This window comes from Nilaparvata lugens, chromosome 2 (assembly GCF_014356525.2).
Source record: "Nilaparvata lugens isolate BPH chromosome 2, ASM1435652v1, whole genome shotgun sequence".
Taxonomy (NCBI): Eukaryota; Metazoa; Arthropoda; class Insecta; order Hemiptera; family Delphacidae; genus Nilaparvata; species Nilaparvata lugens.
Genome location: NC_052505.1, coordinates 67569479 through 67591636, shown reverse-complemented (window position 1 = coordinate 67591636; position 22158 = coordinate 67569479). Strand labels below are relative to the sequence as shown.

General features: G+C 35.0%; 3 protein-coding genes across 4 annotated transcripts in view; 1 reads left to right on the top strand and 2 right to left on the bottom strand.

Moving 5' to 3' along the window:
* The window catches only part of LOC111048239 (trimeric intracellular cation channel type 1B.1), a 30234-nt gene extending 21991 nt beyond the window's left edge, over positions 1-8243 (bottom strand). The window contains exon 1 of the mRNA XM_022334110.2: positions 7683-8243. Coding sequence (XP_022189802.1) covers positions 7683-7803 — 121 coding nt within the window. The 5' untranslated portion in view covers positions 7804-8243. The remainder of the gene's footprint in view (positions 1-7682) is intronic.
* Positions 8244-8597: 354 nt separating this feature from the next.
* LOC111048240 (osteoclast-stimulating factor 1) lies at positions 8598-19337 on the top strand. 2 transcript variants are annotated; one of them, XM_039422538.1, is made up of 6 exons: positions 8598-8792; positions 12237-12283; positions 13457-13574; positions 13950-14161; positions 15356-15591; positions 18309-19337. In XM_039422538.1, the coding sequence occupies exons 1-5, from the start codon at positions 8762-8764 to the stop codon at positions 15584-15586; spliced, it is 639 nt and encodes a 212-aa protein (XP_039278472.1). In that variant the 5' UTR covers positions 8598-8761; the 3' UTR covers positions 15587-15591; positions 18309-19337. The 2 variants fall into 2 exon arrangements, with proteins under 2 accessions (XP_039278472.1, XP_022189803.2); XM_022334111.2 differs by having other exon boundaries at positions 8616-8792; positions 15356-15587.
* A 1549-nt stretch (positions 19338-20886) lies between these two features.
* Positions 20887-22158, bottom strand: part of LOC111048241 (vacuolar protein sorting-associated protein 11 homolog) — a 43484-nt gene continuing 42212 nt past the window's right edge. Inside the window, exon 21 of the mRNA XM_022334112.2 lies at positions 20887-21315. Within this exon, the coding sequence (XP_022189804.2) occupies positions 21065-21315 (251 nt within the window). The 3' untranslated portion in view covers positions 20887-21064. The remainder of the gene's footprint in view (positions 21316-22158) is intronic.

Genomic DNA, 22158 nt, shown 5'->3' with positions numbered 1-22158 from the left:
CTGTATCAGAAAATATCATCAATTGACATTTCTGCTTCAAGTCTTCCTAATATTACGTGGATAGATGGTGTGCCAGGGTGTGGAAAGACGTTTGAAATACTGAACCAGCATAAACCAGGAATAGATTTAGTTCTCAGTCAAACAAGAGCAGGAATCAAAGACATCAGAGAGGCTGTCATTCATAAGTACGGTAAGGATTACTGTAGAAAGATAATAAGATCAGATTACAGAACCGTTTCATCTTTCATTATAAATGGAGTGGGCAAGAAATATCATCGTGTCTTTATAGATGAGGCTGTACTGATGCATGCTGGCTACATTGGTTTCATTGCGAAATTATCAGGATGCTCCGAAGTTTTCCTACTTGGTGATTCTAAACAGATTCCTTACATCGAAAGGAGTGGACTGAAAGTTAGATGGTCTCATCCTTCAGTTTTTTGTGAGTCCACACGGAAAGTGACTTTAACTAGAAGATGTCCGATCGATGTATGCTGCGCACTATCCAAATTCTATGGTAAAATTGAAACAACTAGTGGAACTCTTCGCTCAATTAGGAAGACCATCTTTAACGGCGGTCTTCCACAGCTTGATCCAGAAACACTTGTATTAACATACACGCAGAATGAGAAAAAAATTATTCAAGAGTTACTAGGTGACAGGATTGATAAAACAATAAAAATTCACACGATACACGAAGCACAAGGTCTTACTTATAGAAATGTTATTCTAGTGAGGACAAATTCAAAGGATCTAGAGATCTATAACAGTGAAAGTCATGTGATTGTAGCACTCAGTAGGCACACTCATAGTTTCAACTATCTAACAACAGCGGAGAATGATCTCATATCATTGCTTATAAAAAACACATTAAGCTTTGATGATAAATATATAATGAGATGGCAGAGGAAAATAGAGGAGAACAAGCATGGAGGGGTGCGTATGAATAAGCATGATGATGAGTAATAATAACGTGCTGGATGTGGCAAATGAACTTGATTCCGTGGATGAGATAGAGGACAGTGTGATTGAGGATAAACAACAACTCCACGTTGCTCTTCAACACTCTAATATAACTGTATTTTCTCTCAATATCAGAAGTATTAGGAAGAACTTCGATGACCTGATGATTCAACTACAGGATATGTCCCATGATTTCGATATAATAATACTAACAGAATGCTGGATCAAAAGAGATTATACACAGAAGCAACTGAAGGACTACAATATTTTTCACTCTTTGAATAATCGTACTCAAAATGATGGAGTAATTGTATATGCAAAGGAAAATCTCAATGTACAATCGGTAGAACTAAATATCAGACAGGCCAACGTTCTTCATCTACGACTTCAAACATCAAAGGAGAGATATAATATATTAGCAGTGTACAGATCACCTTCCTACGCCAGCATAACAGAGTTTTTAGAGGACTTTGAAACAGTGCTTGGTAGACTGAGAGGTCAACTTATTATTTGCGCAGGAGACTTCAACATTAATACGCTACAGCCACATCAGCATTATCAACTTGATGATTATTACGACTTATTGAGTGAACACGGTTTGAAGAACTGCATTAAAAAGGCTACCAGAGTAACAGCGGGAACGTCTTCTTGTTTGGATCATATGTTGACCAACTGTAAAAGTAAAATCCATCCAATCGTGTATCACTCGAGTATCACAGACCACTTCATTACAATTCTTGGACTGGAAGAACATCAGTTAGACAGAACAAATGGGGATGAACAGAGCTCAACTAACTGTCAACTCTCAACTAACTGTAAATCTGTCAACTTGAACGGCTTGAGGAGAGGACTGCGAGTGGAACAATGGACGGAGGTTTTTGAGTCAAATAACACAGACTCAGCTTACGAAAAGTTCCTAGAAATTCTACAAAAACATATGGAGAGCAATACACATCATTACAGACAAAAGAAGAGAATCAAGAGCATAAAACCATGGATAACACGAGGACTTATCTCAGCTATAAGAACAAGGGATTCTCTAAATAGAAGAAGGAAGCTGGACCCAGAGAACGGAGAACTCGCTAACTACTACCGAAGATACAGAAATACACTGACGTCACTCATCCAAACTACAAAAGAAAATTATTTCAAGATGCAACTAAATGAAGCAAACAATGATGTAAGGAAGACATGGAAAATAATCAAGGATGCTACAGATTCAGATCAGAAAAAGGATATACAACTGAATGCTTTGAAAATTAATGGTGACATAGTCACACTGAAAGATAATCCTAGAGAACTATTGAGTCATGTAAATAATTTCTTTGTTAATATTGGAGAGAGTATGGCTAACAAAATATCTGAGAGTCTGAATAAAAATATTAACGAAATTATAGCAGATAATGTACCAGAATTGCATGTACAGAGTAATATGTTTCTTTTCCCCATAGATGAAAAGGAAATAATAAACACAATTGATTCTTTACACATCAATAGTGCACCAGGCCTAGATGGATTAGATAACAGGACCTTGAAAGGAATAAAAGATTTAATTTCTAAGCCTTTAACTCATATTTTTAATCTGAGCTTGTTATATGGTACTTTTCCAAGAGCAATGAAGCAAATCTGTGTCAGACCTATACATAAAGCAGGCGATAAACTAATTATTAGTAATTATAGACCTATTTCACTGATTAGCAATGTATCAAAAATTTTAGAAAAACTAGTTAAATCAAGATTAATAAGCTTTTTAGAAATTAATAATATTCTTTCTCCTAACCAATTTGGCTTCCGCAAAGGTATAAGTACAGAATTAGCTGTACTAGAATTATCAAAATTTGTAACTAGCAATTTAGAGGAAAAGAATAAATGTCTAGCAGTATTTTTAGATTTAGCAAAGGCCTTCGACTCTGTTTCCCATGACTTATTAATAAAAAAGCTTGAGGCAATAGGTATAAGAGGAGTGCCACTTGAATGGTTCAGATCCTACCTCAGCAATCGACAGCAAAAAACAAAGGTTGAGAACCATGTGAGTGCAGAGGGTTCCATGAAGTTTGGAATACCTCAAGGAACAGTTTTAGGACCAATTTTGTATTCGATCTTTGCAAATGAGTTGTGCTCCATTCAAATTCAAGGTAGAGTTATAGCCTTTGCTGACGATACAGCACTCCTTTTTCAAGGAAAAAACTGGGAAGAAGTGTTCCAAACAGCAGAGATAGAACTCACAAAAATCACTAGTTGGTTAAGAAATAACTTATTGTCATTGAATTCAGAAAAAACAAAATTTTTAGCTTTTTCTTTAACAAATAGCACAAAACCACACATGACAACAATGAAGCTCCATAATTGTGATAGAAATTGTAACAATAATTGTAATTGCCCACTAATAGAACGCTCTGACAATATAAAGTATTTAGGAATAATAGTAGATGATTCATTGAAATGGAACAAACACATAACATATACAACTGCCAAAATAAGGAAGCTTATATACAAATTCTATCAATTAAGGCGTATCATAGACAAAGAAATGTTAAAAACTGTATACTTAACATTAGTTGAATCTCTTTTAAGGTACGGTCTGTTAGTTTGGGGTGCAGCTAACTTCAGTTTTATAGATCCATTATTTAAAACTCAAAAACGCATTTTGAAAATAATGGGAAACAGGGAAATCCAGTTTTCAACTGTAGAATTATTTATAGAAAATAGAGTACTCAGCGTTAGGCAATTGTATATATTGTTGTTATTAGGGTATATGAAAAAACATCAAAATAGGAACCATATCATAAATCATAGCCATAATACTAGAATAAGAGAACGTTACAATCAAGAAGTACCAAGAATGAATACAGCGTTTGGGCAAAGATCACTAGGATATTTAGGGCCTACAATATCTAATAGAATACCATTAGAAATCAAAGGAGAGGAAAATTTCAATAGGTTCAAAAGAAAAATTAGACATTGGTTATTCAGTATTGGGATACAAAGTAGTGAGGAACTAATAGTAAGTAGGATTTAGATTTAAGCAGTATTCTTTTTAAATAAGGTAATTTATATGTAGAAAATAGTACCTCGGTTTAGTATCTTTGTACTAGGTGATGCTTAGGGTAATAGATATAGTTTTAGATTTTTGGAATTTTTGTATTATCTGTTGTAGCATAAATTAGTATTAATTTGATGATAACCTCGACACATATATTATATAGTGAGGTATCATTTTTGTAAACACTGAATATTGTTATATTATTGAAAATATATGAAAAAAAATATGTAATGTATGAATTTATGGATAAACTCCTCTGGATGTGTCGTCCAACATCCAGAGAAATTATTATTATTATTATTATTATTATTATTATTATTATTATTTTAACTTATTGGCCATATCATTTACCTACTAACTTATTGACTTAAGATGTTGATGGATCAAGAAATATATCTATCTACAAGCCATATATGGGCAGTACATTCAATGGCATCTCTCCTACACGTTAAATCTCACCACATACACTTCCCAGCATTGGCAATGAAGTCGTTAGTCTTCTTCACTTCAAACTGCTTGGTTCAATATTTTCAAGGATGGAATAACTCGGTGGCCGATAGAGAGGAGTCTGAACGAGTGTTTAGATGACAACCAGAGAGATCTGATCTTAACGCTGACTCTTGCCAATCATCTTGTTAAATGAGTTAATTTGTATTTTGTGACAATTAGTCAGAATATGACAATATATATTGTTTGTTTTTTGACGACGCGATCGATCCAGGAATGCCATCGATCTAAATATTGGAAATTATGAATTATGGAAATTACCTGAAAAGCAATACTGTGAGTAAAACATGCAGATCAGTTTTGAGGGAAATTTTCAAGGGATTCTTGTCGTTGGGGAGTGGCATGACAACAGATTCTGAGTTACAACTACCTAGATAAAGATTATCTGAATATAATAACCTACCTAATCAACATAAACCGAAAATCTCGTTTTCTGTGAGTGATATTTTCTAAAGGTATGAGTGCCCCATAAATCAGTTTTTGAGAAAGGCTTTGCTTGATAATAATTGCGCATGCCTTTGAAAGTGCACCAATGGCATTAGCTTAGACCTAGGCCTATAGAAAATGTAGAATGATAAACAGCCAAATAAATAATGAGCGTTGCCTTAAATAGATTTTTTGATAATAGGAATTATGTAGGCTAATTATGGTTTGATATAAGTAACGCTAATTCATTCTACAATAATGTAGAGTTAAATGTTAAAGAAAGCTCACCTAATTATTATAGTGTCTAATAATTATAGCTGTAATACCTATATTTGATAAAAATTGGTGTTACTTTCCTTGTGTATCATTCAGCAAAGCAGATAGATTAACAATGAAAAATATAATTAACAGAATATTTCATCTTTATTATAAAAATGTATGACCTATTAAATTATTAAAGACTAATTGATAATTTTTAACAAGAATGATCAGTTAACATTACAATATAAATTAAAATAGTAATCCAAGTTTTTTAAAATTATTTTTAGTTCTAACATGTTTCGGCTTTATGATGCCATTATCAAGTCATAATAGTCAAGTCCTAGTCAAAATAATCTTTCAAGTCAATAATTCTTATTTATATTCAAAATTAGCCCTAAGGAAAAAATACAGTTAATATTACATCTGCCATACCCAAATATCCAAAGTCGTAATCAGGGCCAGGTCTTCCTGGATAGATCGTGTCAATTAAACATGGTACATAAAACTGTAGGCAGCGTCACAGCAAAGCTTTCGCCGAAAAATCCTCTAACCGGTAGAAGCTCCTTCCAACAAGCCACTTTGACAATGAGCTTCTGAACACATTGGCTGGGCGTGCCCTAACCGAGTTCGGCAGGCAGTTGAAAATTCGCACCGCCAAAACAGGAAAACTGTCCTTCACTCTTGACAGGCGACCGCGCGGCACATCCAAGTCAACCCCCCTTCGAGTTCCATGTGAGTGCACTTCCTCCCTTCTAGCAAACGTGCAGATGTTTCTCCTGACGTGTAGGAGCGATGACAATATGTACATGCCATGAACTGTATGGATGCCTAAAAGTTGGAATATGGGCTGACAGTGTGCATCATACTCGCTAAAAGTCATTACACGTAATGCCTTTTTCTGGAGCAGGAGTATGTCCTTCACATGCGCCGAATGTCCCCATATCAAGATGCCATACTGTATGTGGCTGGCAAATACTGCATGGTACAGCATCAACAGGCGTTCAACAGTAAGCTCTTCCGAAGCAGATAAGTCACTCCTGAGAGCCTCCCATGATAATTTTTTATCAACACAAAAACCGAGTAAGGAAACAGGTTCAGCATCAGCATCAAGAATCTCTGTTCTACTTACTTAGGGGGGTACAGACAATCCCCTGAGTCTTGGTCTCATTCAATTTCAGCTTGTTATTGGAGAACAACTTCTTAGCCTCAGAAAAGAGCTCCTGTGCTTCGAATTTTGCATCACGGGGCCGTTGGCCCTGACCAATGATGGTGGTGTCATCAGCAAAAAGCAAGCTGGAACCATCCAGGTTCCTATAGGAACAACTCCAGGTTGATATCATACCGATATCAGTTGTCCTCTATAGAAGACAGTGGCAACGCAGAGAATCGGCAACGTTGTTCTATATTTCTTTACTGCCATAATAACCTGGATCTTACTATAATTATAGGTTATTATTATGATGATATATAGTTTCAAGCAACCAAATAAGTTACAAAAAGAATGAATAGTTACCTTATTAATAGAGTAATAAAAATACAGTAGTGATAATATTAGGCTAGGCCTAGGCACACTAATTGCAATGACTAATCAGTGTGAGTTAAGCAACAATGTGAAGTATCGTGAATAAATGTGACTAGTCTTGTCTTGACTAACAGGTGTGTGCCTAGCCTAATAATAATAACAGTTAATAGATCAGTTTGATCCACAGATTAAACTATTACGGAGAAGGCTAACTTGCATGCAGCCCTGCGTGCATGGCGCCTTGGGCAAATGTTTTACTAGCGCTCCCTTTATTACTATAATGAAAGCAAATAATCTATGTTACTTATATCTTATGAAGTGAATAACGAGAGATAACAAGATCACGTCTTTCAAACACAAAACTGTAGACCTCTTAACATTCTTCAGACGATTGAAATCGGAAAATCCTCTCTCTCCAGAGCAGTTGGTGATTTCTCTGCTTAAATAACAGTTACTTCAAGATTTGAGAAGGTAAACTTAAATTTATTCAAACACTTCATGAATTCCACCAAGTTCTTCCTGTTCTCCATACATTTAAGTGCAAACATTCATTTTCAATTTCACTTCTAATGTCATTAGGCTAGGAGGCATAAAGCTTGTTCGCAGCTTGTGGTATGACCACTTTCTGTGGTCCTTTTTGAACAAGAGCAAACAGTATGGTATTCAAATCTTATCAGTTAGATTTTCAAAAACTAATAGTTCATGAGATATATAGGCCTACTTATAATTCCAATGTTTTTTAATATTTAAATTTTGCATTTCCGGTAGCCTGTATTATGTCAGATATTTTTAGTGAGTATTTTGATTCTGTAAATTATTTTCATTATTTCTTATTTGCGCTTTAAATAATTTGGCGCCCTGGGCAAATGCTCAGTCTGCCCATATATATATCCCGGGGCTTGCTTGCACGGTAGTCTTAATATGTTTTACTAATAGTTACTGTCAAGTATTGTATTCTCTTACCTGGTCCAAGATCCTCCCGGACATGTAGTGCACATAGAACACTGTGGGCAATATCGAAATAGGGAAACATTTTCAGTTTTGTTACCTGGTTAGCCAGGTCTAAGAAAGCTTCTGGATCCATGGTGTCAACACTTGAAAGGTTGCCCCGAGCCCTAAAATTCAGTCACCCTCACCAATGCTAAACGCAACTCACTCCAGGTCTCACTAGGGACTAACTTAGCGTTTGGATTGTTAATTTCCTAAACCTAAACTAAATGGGTATGCAGCAGTACAGGAATAACACAAGCCTCGTGACTATGCCGCAAAAATAATCCATCTCAAATCAGAAATACGCATGCGCGGTAAATAGCCGGCACCACTTCTTGGAGTGTACGATTCTTCTTTATAGATGACAATTGAACACACTGAAACTATTACTATTACAATAAATTCACAATATACCTATTATCAAATTATTCACAGGCAATTACGACTTGTGCCATCAATTATGTTGAATTTGCTTTGATATCTTTGTTTATGTTTTTGGTAGTCTGCATCTGCATACAAAAATCATCTGTTTATGTTTATAGTCAGTGCCTTCTAGAACTTCTTTTCTCTTTCTCTTTGGGGAGAGCTTCAGTACTGCAAAATTTCAAACTGTCTAGTGCAAAGACATTAAAGAGATAAGGTGCATCTTTAAGGTCTTTGGTCTAGTGCATGAATATAAACAAAAAGGTTCTGTTCGATTGGGTTTTAAAGATGGAAAGAGAGGTTTAGTTTCAGCTCTTGAACGGAGAAACATCCATTTTATTCAAAAGTTGTTGATTATTTCATATAATAAACACAAATAATTGAAATACTTTACGCACATTTCATGTGTGTTTTCGGTAATATTTTTTAACAGTCAAACTTCAGGAAGTAGAATTTTTCCAGTCCTGCAGCTGATAGCCAGCTGAGACATGTAAATAAATAAATGTGACGTAAACAATAAATTTGTGACGTTCAACTAATTTTAAAGTTGAGGTTATTTATTATCTACTTTATTAACTTGTTATTTTCTTACTTTCCTAGTGGTAGAAAAGTATGAAATCAGATCAAGAATGAATCCACCAAAATTAAAACCTAAACCAGGTAAATGTAATCTAGTCCTTGACGACCTTTGTGTCTGTTGTCAATTATTTGAAAATGTATTGTCTTAACTTGGAACACTCCCTGATTGTTCAAAACTTTCTTTCGGCGAAAAGTTTACATAATGCTTGGTTTACACCAAAGCTATTAACATTTTGTTTATAACTTAATCCTTTTAGATTTTATTAGATTGAACGGAAGTTGACAAACACATGTCATCATGTAGCCTACATGATAAGTTATGTTCAATCTAATATAATCTATAAGGATTCTATGGATCGCTTCTGGATCCATGGTGTCAACACTTGTAACGTTGCCCCGAGCCCTAAAATTTAGTCACCCTCATCAATGCTAAACGCAACTTACTCCAGGTTTCACTAGGGGCTAACTTGGCGTTTGGCTTGTTAATTTCCTAAACCCAAACTAATTAACTAAATGGGTATGCAGCAGTAGGCTACAGGAATAAAACAAGCCTCGTGTCTATGCCGCAAAAATAATCCATCTCAAATCACATCTCAAATACGCATGCGAAATAAGGTGAATAGCCGGCACATGACCACCTTCTTGGAGAGTACGATTCTTCTTTATAGATAAAAATCACATAGATATCATATAGATAATAGTCTATCACTATTACAATAAATTCAAAGTTATTAAGTTTGGTTTAAACACAGCTTTAGTATAAATTTTTGTAAATAGGTAACCTTCTCTGATTGTAATTCATTGGCAATCAAAGAAATTATAATTGTTAAATTTGTGTACCTCAAACTCAAATTTCCAAAATTTATTCTTTGTATACAAAACTTGACTTAAACGACTTTAAGAAATTGCATCTTAAAAGCGACGGTGTCCACTAAGGAGGACAAGACAAGTGTGTTGAGTTTGTATACAAAAAAATCATTCACGCGACAGGCTTTGATTTTGATAAATTAGGTCCACGAAAGTGATCACTAAAGTGAAGCCCACTGGAACACGTCAAGAAAAAGTGAGAGAAACAGCTGCCCTAAGGCGGAAATCAAATAAGAAAATAAGCACTTACCACACTGCTCTCCAACATATAGAACTCACGGAGCGAGTACAGAGGGAGATCCGTCATCAAGCTCTTCAGAACCCCTCGAAACCGCATAGCAAGCAGATCCCTGTCCAACAGGAGCAGCCTGTAATAGAGGCTGTTAGACATATGGGTCAGACCAGTCCGGGTTCTGCTCAGCCTCTGGTAGGGTACATCCAGCCTTAGTCTCCCCCTAGTCTCATACGAGTGGAAGCTCTGTCGGGTCACGATAGCAACCCTACGTTTGCATGTGTTCTGCAAAGAGTATGAAGAACATAGAGGGAGAAGACGGTGAGGATCCTCTCTTTAATAAAGATTGGGTGACAGTGGGCTAATATATTAGCCCCACAAATAATCCTCAAGGCCCTCTTGTGGAGACGAAAGACTCGGACGACATCTGTGGTTCCACCCCAGAGGGGAAGGCCATACAAAATCAAGCTCTAAATAAACCAAAATAACAAAGTTTAAGATAATGAGGTGACACACTGTATTTAAGACCTCTCAGTAGGAAAACCACCCTGCTCAACCTGGAGCAGACTGCCTCAATGTGCTCGCCCCATGAAAGCTTCCTGTTAAGGATGAACCCTAACAGCTTTGAACGAAAAACAGCTGTTTAACAGCAGCTTCTAACATGAAATAAACACCAATAACAATGAACAAACTACTGAAAAACTACAAATTTTATTGATACAAAAAATGTATAGAGCAGCCAAGATTTATTGAACAACAATAAAGCTCGGGACACATATAACCGCACCGAGCCTGTGCCGAGGTACGACCGAGCTACGTCCGCGACACGGTGATGATGGTGGGAGAACACACATATCCGAGCGGCAGCAGTGTCTCAGTTCTGTAGTGCTACTGTGTTCTGATTTACGAATGTGTTAAACTATTGTTAATAATATAACACTATTAAAGCTTGTTACATCCGATTTAAATTTATATTTTTCAACTAATTACCTATAGACGATGAGAATCATAGTGCTGGATGCGTAACAATACCACAATCAGTCATGTATCGGAAATATATATCAGCAATAAAATTGCTATCTTCTGAATTATGTATCTAAACGTAGTTTTAAATTTTAAATTTAAGACACAGTCACGGGTTCCTTCTTTTATACTTTTGTTGTTTATTTTATTATTTATTATATTATGTCTATCATACCTTTGGCTTAACTTATTATTTGGTTATACTTTTACTTTTGGTTTAACTCATTTTCTGTTCAACCATATTTCTCATCACTTTGATCATAAAAAACTGGAAAATTCCGTATCTCATCAATAAGTTTTTCACTCTCTATGTAAAAAGAGCCCGCACCGTCTCCGTCAAAAAGTAAACTGAACTAGTCGGTGACGGCTCGGGCAACAAACGCGGTGACGGTGCTGACGTGATGCGGTAGTATGTGTCCCTATACGTTTGAAAGCATTTGTTTTCTCACTCGCCGTAGTACGTCCGTTACACGGCCGTGCCGCGGCGCAGGCTTGGTGCGGATGTATGTGTCCCGGCCATAAATCGAAGATCAAAAACCTAACATCAAAAATTTTGCCTTTGCTGATCACACAACATGTATGACAAACATGTGTATACGCACATGCTCAACACACTTGTGCTGTCGTTAATGACCACCTTTAAAGAGCGCTACTTCTTTTTGTGGTGCAAATACTTATGCCGCTTACTTACTTTTGATGTCTTCACCACGGTTCTAGGATCGAGGAATTGTCTACAATGTGTATCTAAAAATTGGCCCAACAAAGGGCAACATCGGCCAACGCTAATGTGAATGGGTGGTTTGCCAACGCTGGCCATCATTGTGCACTAGTTAAATTGCAGGCTGGGCGAGGCTAGGCCAGCTTACTGGGCCAAGTGTGGACTAAGCATTAGCGGCATCTCAAGACGCGTGATTAGAGCCACCGCGTCTAGAGCACATAACCTATAAATTCATTAGACATAAATCGTAGAAGCATTATAGTAGCCAACACTTCTTATCAATTTCCCGCCATAACGTGTTTATACAAAATAAAAATCCAATGACTCATCGAATTTAATGAATTTATAGGTTTTGCCGTCTACGGCTGTAGCGACGCATCTTCTAAGGTACGAGCGTCTAAAGACGCGTCGCCGCCTTGAGACCTATGTCTTGATTCAGAGCAAAGTAATATAGCCTCAGACCTAGCATCTTGGGGCTGCTCACCTGACAAAAGATGATACCACCTCTGTAAAAGGCAATAGAAACAGTGTTATCATTATTAAAAATAAGTTTTTTTTATGTGAACCCTCTCGCTTTTTGTAAAGCCAATGTACTTAGAAAAGTAAGTAATAATATTGATAATGACTGTTGTATTTTTACCTATTTAATATAAATGTCTAATAAAATTTAATTTTTTTATTTCAGGACAAGTGAAAGTGGTTCGTGCACTCTACAATTATACGGCTCAGAGAGTAAGAAGACTTGCCTTTCTTCAATTTACTGGCTCCTATTTGCCGAAGAATCTATCTGCTTTTTAATAGAGAATTTTGTTATGAAACCTTATCAAGTTAGAATAATTCGAGTAAAAGCTTATTCATATAACATTCTAATATTATAAAATATATCTTATTATTTACTAGAGCAAATATCTACTTAGTTTGGATCACATTATAATATTGCACTTTATGATAAGAATATTGACTGGACCAGGTCTAGATTGCTCAAAAATTGTGATTTGCCAAATTCCAAGCTATAGAATTAGCCGTGGAATCACACGCATTACATTTTTAGAAACTTACTATATCTGTTCAGAAAAATAAATATTTATTTTTGGATCACTCTGTTTAGAAGAATATAAGAGTTTAGAAACTCCTTGAAAGTGATATAACTTTTGTGGTCAAAAGGACTAACTTACTTTGTCAGGCTACCCCTTCTGTGCTGGAATCTACACGCAACACCAGTATCAGTTTAAGTAGCAAGTGCCTAGTTTCCATTCTGGCAATTTGTACTATCATAACAACACGGTGAGCTGTGCCAGCTCGTTGAGCGATTTTTACCTTACCTATTGTTTCCATTTCCATTTTGGGTGCAATAACAACGTAGAAGCTAACTTAGCACTAATGTAGACGCTACCTCTAGTAACCTTGAGCACTAAAAAAAATATAGAAGTAACCAAAACCCCCTAATTTGTTTTGTATTTTCGGAAATTTGATTTACACATTTTGTATTTGAGGGTGCTGGATCCAAATCCGAAATCAGAATCTTTCTATCTTCATTCATAAGAGAGATACAATTTGAGAAAAAAATATGAGTAAAAATAAGCGAAATGCGAAACTGCAACATTTGTTTTGCGGCATATTGTTCTGGCGCAATTGTTGCTGAGAAACGGCCTAGTTTAAATGTTGTAGATCGTTCCCATTTCTACAAGTTTCCGTAATTCTATCTCTAGTCATGTTGCTGCGTTAAATCTGTAGTAATGAAAACGAGGCTTTATGACAACATGCCTCAACATTAAATAGGCCTATTTTACATACATACAGAAAAGTGAACAAAATATTGGATAATGGGTGACGATAAATATTACTTACTCGACGGCATAATAGTTTGATTTAAATAATAATAATTATAATTCAATCATTTTCCAGGAAGATGAACTTTCATTCCAAGAAGGAGATATTCTCTACGTGTTTGATCAAATTTCCGATCCAAATTGGTGGAAAGCTCGTTGTGGGAACAAGACTGGAGCTATTCCAAGCAATTACGGTAAACAAATATGACTGTTCTCTATTTTATTTCAAAACACATTGAAATCCAAGTTAATATAATTTAATTTGCTTTACGCGTAGGCTATATCCAAGTTTACAAACTCAAGACGTGGCCAATTTGCGCCTAGCTTCTTATTCTTTTCAAGATTAAATTTTTCTCAGCCATATGTATACGTTTATACACGATTAACGGTTTCATCAAATTCAATAACATAATTTAGCTTTAAAGTACGTCAAATTGTTTCAATTATTATTCGGCAATACTTAACTTGTCAAAGATTTGTATAGTTTGGTTGAAGCTGGTTGAAGAGTGTTCTCTCCACTTGTTGATTTTTTATTTATTTTTTGTTAATAACTTTTATTTTACTTGCAGTGGAAGCGCACACTGAGATGATTGACAACCCCCTACACGAAGCAGCAAGAAGAGGCAATTTGAATTTTCTCCAGCAATGTTTGCAACAAGGTGTTTCAGCGACTGGACTAGACACAGTTGGCAACACTGCTCTCTATTGGGCTTGTCTGGGAGGTCATTTGGATTGCGTCACTGAACTGCTTGCAATTCCTAAACTTCCACTGGACGCTCAGGTATAATTTCAGTTACTCTATGTTATTATTAGCTTATGCATTATTTTCCCAAAAATATTCATTTTGAAAATAACCCCTATTCTAGATTGGCAATCCAACCAATAGATGAATAAATCTCAAACAAGCACATAATCACGTCACAAGTATGCGATTATAATATTTTAATCTATGAATATTCTGTATTATAGTGATCATTCAAACAACATGGAAAAGTATGTTATATTTATAATCTTCGTTGACGGTAGTTTAGTGACGCCCAATTCACGCAGAACGGACGTCGAGTAGAGACGTGACGGGTGCAATTCTAATTTCAATTTCTGTATAGTAGCGCTCATCGAATTTCCATCTAGGTGTTTGCCCTGTTGTCAATATATTTGCAGTAGCAGAAGTCTTCGGGGTGATTTACAGCATTTAAATGGAATTTCGTTTAATAATAATTTCTATTTATTTCAAAATACAACTTAAATTAAAATAGTATACATATATTTTGCATTGCACACCAGACGGGTGGTACAGTGGCATTTTGATTCTATTTACATTGACTTCAATATACATACAATATGTTTTGAAGATACAGATACAATATAATGTGATTGGAAGAGACAGACACAAATGTCTGTAATCATAATGTCATGAAACACCAATATTTGGTGACTATCTTACAGCAAATTGTAGGACATATATCTGTGCGGTACATAGTATTGATTACCGTACTATCAAGTGTATTCAAACTGAGTTTACTTGATCTCATTATTTTAAAGTAGACTATACAAATTTATAAATATTTAATGTTATTCAAAATACCAGCCAACGAATATTTTATCAACAGCTAAACAAATCTGGAGTCGGGCATTATTGTTTTGAAGCTCTTATTGTTACAAATTTTGCCGACATATAGCGCTGTCGACAGTGAGCTCTGCCAGAACTCAGAACTGTTTACTTTTTATGTTATCTTATAAAAGATTTTTACCGGTCACGTAAGTTTTTTAAATTCTATTTTCGGTTTTTTTTAATGCAGGTAGAGGAAAAATGTTGAGTACATCACGAGTAAAAATGCTTTTTCTCTCTTAAGGAAATTTTTGCCCTCGGCTTGGCCTCGGGCATCAAACTTTTCCCCTCAGGGAGAAAAAGCTGTATTTTTCACTCTAGATATACAAATAACTATTAACCAACAAATAAATGTGAATATTGCAGAATAAAATAGGAGAGACGGCACTGCACGCAGCATCAAGCCGCGGCCATTGCGAAATAGTGGCATTGCTGTTGAGTGCGGGTGCCGACCCCACCATACATAACATGGATGGCGAGACTGCGGCCAGCCTCGCTTCGCCCGCCGTCAGGGCGCTCATCACCGCATCAACGCACAACACCATTCCCACTTACAGCACATACAAACCACAAGATTATGCTGACGACTCTGATTGAGGTAGGTCTAATCCATTCATTTAGTCAATAGTCATCATTTTTTAGCAATCATCTATAATAAAGGAAAGAATTGGCGTATACGCGTACGGGATAGGAAATACGCGTATGACGCGTATTAACTACTCAACTGATTAACTTGAAATTTTGCATATAGATTCTTAATTTACCGAGGATGATAATTATTGTTAATTTTCAGTGAAATTAGACAATATCTTTGTTTTCTTATTATGGAGAGATTTCACAACATCACCATCAATTCTACTAATTTTATTACCGAGGATGGTTATAGGCCCATTTTAAATTCTTCAAGATTCTAGTAGGTCAAGTTTTCAGTTTGTCAAGTTTTTAATTAGACTCTTGCGGAGCACGGGTTACCTGATATTCCACAATAATATTCGCCTGTAGTGAGATTCACGTCATAAAGTCAGCACCTGTTTAACATTGGTTTGAAGATTTTTATACATTAGCTAGGAATATTCGGTTATAAGTTGAAAATCAGGTGACATATTATCATAGGGTACTGATAGTGTAATTTACTGATGTAATATATTAGTATTTTGTATCATGTTGTATATATTTGGCACTTGTATTGTATCTGAAGACCTCAGATATTGCTGCAATAAAGATTCTATTCTATCATTGTCTGGCATTAGACAAAGCAGATAGCTCTATCTTTTTCTATCTCCGCACTGTAAAGGGTTGTGTGGCAGTGAGGACCAGGAGTCCTAACTCCGCCCTAATAAAGGCAAATAATCAATCAATCAATCACTGTTTTTAAATCGTGTATGAACTAAAAAAATATTTCATCTCAATATTTTATGAGAAAAAATATTTTCTTGACGAATAAAATTCATATGGGAGTGATTTCAGTTGATCAGTATTAACAAGAATCAACAATTAATATTATATTAGATATAACGGAATAACTTGGATCACAGTTATCTAGGTAGGCCTACTATAGATGGCGTTGCTAACTGAAAATTGGCAACTCTGTAGTCCTGTTATTTTCACTAATTTTATAACGTAAATCTCACTGTTGCTATAATTTCCAAGAAATTGTTGGCTCAGCGATCATGGTTCTTAGATATCTATTTCCATAGACTACCTATATAGTACCAGTAATGTTTTGTTCAATCTAGACTACTAAAATAGAATCACGCACCTCTTTTTAGAGATTCTGTTTATCGTAGAAATAGGATTACTGTATTTTGTTTCTTATAACTTTATCTTTCCCATAGAAATCTAAGCCATAGATATACAAGAATATAAACAGATTCGTCGTTTCCTCAATAGTCCAGTCATTATATACATTGGTGCATGCAATTTATATTGTAGTTCTGATTTTTTAATATATTATTTGAGTATATAAGAGAAGTCCAGAACCAATCTCTTCATGCAAAATTTCCTTGTGCTAGATACAGAGTGGCCCAAAAACCTCGTATTTTCGGCTCATTTTTCAGTTTTCAGCTATTTCTGCTAAATCTCGTAATCGGAAAGAAAAACTTGCTCCCGCCTTTTTTCTAGATTATGAAATTCTGAATAAAATGAGATCATTCGGAACTCTCTATCTCCAATGAGTACTGAGTTATGATTTTTCAAAAATGAGTGAAATTTGAAGAAAAGATCAATTTTGATGAATTTTAGTTTTTGATCAACAATATCTTCCGATTGTTACCATTTAGATGTATAATTCGAAATACCTCTGGGCGTATTTTTGTGCTCTACAATCTGAGATCAGGTAGAGCGCTCTACCTCATATAGATTTCCAGGTACACCTGACAACAATGCTCCTTGTATTGTGAAAAACACCTAATTTTCAGCTTTAACCATCATCTCATCACCAACTACATCGACTTCACATTGATAATTCGCACAATGACATAAGTTCATGAGATCATGTTCTATGAGAATCACCCGTTAGATGCACTTCATTTCAGTATTTCCTAGTGGAGAGGCGCGCTTAAGGACACCTCAAGGATCAAAATTTCAAACACTTATAATTTTTGACACAATGCTCAGATTTCATCATACTACACTCCATTCTTCTCGGCTCGTCAAGGCGGTCCAAGATCATGCATTATAAGTCAAATTCGGTCGAAAAGTGGAAAAATTTTTGTTACTAAAGCCCATATTCCAATACACTAAAAATGGCCAATTTCTATATTCAAAGCTGCTTGTCTTTTGAAATACTTCTGATGAAATTCCCAAATCTAGTGAGGATGTGAAAATTATCCCGCTCTACCCACTCCAATAAATAATACGCCCAGAGGTATTTTGAATTATACATCTAAATGGTAACAATCGGAAGATATTGTTGATCAAAAACTAAAATTCATCAAAATTGATCTTTTCTTCAAATTTCACTAATTTTTGAAAAATCATAACTCAGTACTCATTGGAGATAGAGAGTTCCGAATGATCTCATTTTATTCAGAATTTCATAATCTTAGAAAAAAGGCGGGAGCAAGTTTTTCTTTCCGATTACGAGATTTAGCAGAAATAGCTGAAAACTGGAAAATGAGCCGAAAATACGAGGTTTTTGGGCCACTCTGTATCTAGCACAAGGAAATTTTGCATGAAGAGATTGGTTCTTGACTTCTCTTATATACTCAATAATATATTAAAAAATCAGAACTACAATATAAATTGCAAGCACACCCCCTTTTTTATGTCTATATTGACTGGACTACAAACACTAATTAGAAATTTTTCATTTCCACAGCGTTTCCAGTTTTGAAGACCCCGAAATATTGCAACGTTATGTTCGGATAAAGTCTTCCATTCATCAGAGAATTTATTGAAAACAGTATGATGGAACTCGATAAAAATTATTGTTATTCAACATAATCGTATGCTATTGCTACTTAGCTTGATAATCGTTGGAGATAAGTATATTATTGTTATCTTAGTCTTTTCAGACTTAATAAGGCGACTAGTAGATGAGAAAATATATATTAGTTTATATCTGAATCTATATCTGAATAGATAAGATATATCTGATATTGATAAGTTATAAGATAGTTTGGATATAAGTTTTTATCTGAATACATATTATAATTTGATATCTGAATCCCAGTAATTTCATAAAAGATTATTATAGGCTTTTTTACTTAATTTAGAAAATAGTAGTGTTTATACATAATATGAACACGTGCACACGTGGTGCTCCCAAAATATTTCAACATAGAATAGGCAATTTATTAAATAAAATTGTAAATGTAGGTAATGAATCTTTCAGCTTCCAATCTATTCAATAGTCAATTAGTGATACTGAACTTTCTATGCCTACTTATTTTGTGAAGATTCATAAAAAGTTCATGCCAAAAATGCATGCACTACAATGGAACTCAGAAGTTGCAATTTAGACCAAGTGAAGAAAATTTGTAATCTTCTGAATTTCATTTTAGTGCATAATATTTTCAATTTTCATGATTCTTTAAACTTGAAAGTTTCAAGTTTGATTATCACAATGCATAGATTACATCACGTTGAAAGTTATAGTAGCATCGAACAACAATGATATTATGTTTTATCGATTATGAAATGTATAACTCATCAATCAGTTTATCATTTTCAATAATTATCAATCTGCATTTATTCATCCATAATGTGATTACTTGTATAAGTGACTGTGAAAAGCTGTGATAATCACAAATCAGCAATAATAGTTTTATTATATTTTCTAAATACAGAGTTTAATTTAGAAGTGAAAGTGTTATATTATGAGAAATATATTTAAAATAATGAAATTTTCTAGTTATTTTTCTTTGTGTTCCAAACCTAATATTGCTTGAGCGAAACAGAGAAGTCTAGATTTTTTAGAAAGAACTTGGAAATGTAACTTGGAAATAATATAGTCGGCACGCCAAGAGAAACATCCTGGATTGGGGGCTATCCAAAGCCATACAGAGACTTTGTCGCGGCGTCCCGACTGTACAATTTCCATTCAACATACTAGGGTCACAGAGTTATTAGTCACCAGAAAACAATTGAGTTCGACAGTATGTTTACCTTGATAATTAATAATTATTACTCTGTTTTAGTGAAATAAGGTTAAAAGTTGAGGAAGCAGTTTGTTTCGTGGTCGCGCTGACAAGCTTTTGATAAGATAATCCAAGTTCCATACACCTGCCACTCCCATTGGTCTCTTAAAGAGCAAACTCCTCTAAATATCGTTCGAGTTTGAAAAATCGCTCCTCGGTGGTTTGGAACTCACCTTGAGCTGTCCACTCTTCTCTCATTACCCAGGCTGGAAATCATGTGGGCATCACACTCAGAAAAATTGTATTTAATCATGCATGGAGACACCAGGTAAACCCATATTTTTGTCTACTTACATCAAACGAACAAACACATTTTTTTAAAAGACAAAAACAGAAAATAAAATCAAACTGTTCAGAAATGTGTTCTGGTCAAATTATACAGATTTGAAAAAAATATCATGAAAATAGAAAGTGAGCTTTTCACAGACATACTTATTGCTCAACTTTACTGCAACCAAAAATAAATCATCCAACCTCAATGGTAATAAAATATACTGTTACAAAAAACTACGAATCCATAGGCCTTTTGCTTCTGTTTTTTTTAGGTTGTACTATATGATACGATCATACGAACAAACACATTCATATATCCAATTCAGCACACCAGTATTTAGACCCAGGAACACAAATAGAAAAATCACTTTCCCCAATCCAAGCTATGACGTAATGATATACCGATTTGTTACAAACAAGGTTTCAGGTGGTAAATTGGAATAAGGAATATGAAAGAGACAGATGGGTGAAAACAAATCGATATTATACTGAGATGGTGTATGATCCGCTCCTGTGGTACTTATTCCTCAAACATTTGTACTGACTGGATATATATTTCACTCTAAGTATTTCAAACGATTTAGGGCGTTGGCTTTTACTCTCAATATATTTTCACAAACACAAGCACAAGTTATTAGTCAATTACTACACGAAACGAATATATTATATTTACAATAATAATGGGACGAATTTCCCACGATGATATATTCAAAAATAACAAATTAAACAAATAGGAGTTGCTAATTATGGATCAACTATCCAAATGAAAAACAATGATCTTTCGACAATGAGATGTGTTTTGCAACTGAGCTGAGCCCCGGACGGCTCGCCTAGAGCGGAAGGGATGGCTCAAGTAGGGCGGATGAAATAATGTGACAAAATCTCCTTCTCAGCACTATGCAGCGGACAATGGAAAACTGAAACTACTAAACAAAGAAACTGGCCTGAACATATACAACTCATTCAATGAAAAGTAAAGCAAAACTCAATAAATATTTTTAATAAAAAAAACTATAAACTCTACAATGATAAAATTATAACAATTATTGTTTGTTGTAAATATATAAATGATTATAACGAATATATAAATGTATTTTTTATATCAATTGCAATTTGGTTCAATACTTTTCGACATTAATTCTATGAGTTGGTTATGTTGTGACTAGCTTGCAAACGGGTTGAGATTCTTGTCGTAATCATCGGCATCATCATCGTCGTCGAATGGGTTGTTTGAGCGCGGGTAGTCCTCCTGTTCGAATGGGTTGTTGCCGAGCTGGCGATAGGATTGAGGTGACGATTGGTTGGCGATTGCGTCGGCCAGCCGCAGTTCACTGGCAGGCGTCAGCTCAGCGCTACACGACTCGCCAGGCGACAAGTTCGCTTCAAGCGTTGAGCTGTAACTCTCCTCTTTGGCTGCAATTATAGTACATCTTATTAATATTTTATATCATACAATCTACGATCAAAACTGTTTTTTCCGAATTTTGATAGAAGTAGGTCAAAACAAATCGAGAAAGGTAACTCAGTATTTGTATATTTTTAGACTTAAATTTTGACCTTTGATAGAATACATCCAAAAAGTAGGCCATGTTCAATCACTTTATCGATTCAAATTTCAAGTCTAAAAACATACAAATTACTGAGTCACCTTTCTCGATCAGGCTAGACTCAGCATAGCTAGGCTAGAGTCTAGCCTGATCGCAAAATGTGACACATTCGCCGGAATATCTCAAATTCAAATTGTAAAATTTCAAGTGTTTTTCTTCTATGAGTTCTGTGATTTCTGTAATTTTTATATTAACTCAATTATGAATATATCATTATGAAATAATAGAAGATATTCAATTTTTGGACATAATCGATGTAAGAAAAACATTTTTCATAAAACAACAGAAATAATCATGAAAACTATAAAAATAATCGCCACTTTCACCACTGGTGATAAGTGAGTGATATTTATTTTCCCAAAATCTGCTATTTGTGAAAGACTGAATACTTGGTGATCCATATGAGAACTTAGTCGTCTTCAAGTTAAGGTGAGCAGGCCCTTTAATTTTATTTTCACGAATGAAGTAGACATTCCAGTTACCAAAGAGTGGGTGAGGTAAAACAAGAAAGGGAAGGATAAGAATATACTCGGTCGACATATTAAATGTTTACAGATAAGAAGGATGGAAGGAAGGATGTTACACTACATAGAGTTAGTAAATGAACTTGTACAGCATATTGAAGTGGTATTTCATAAATTTAAAAATA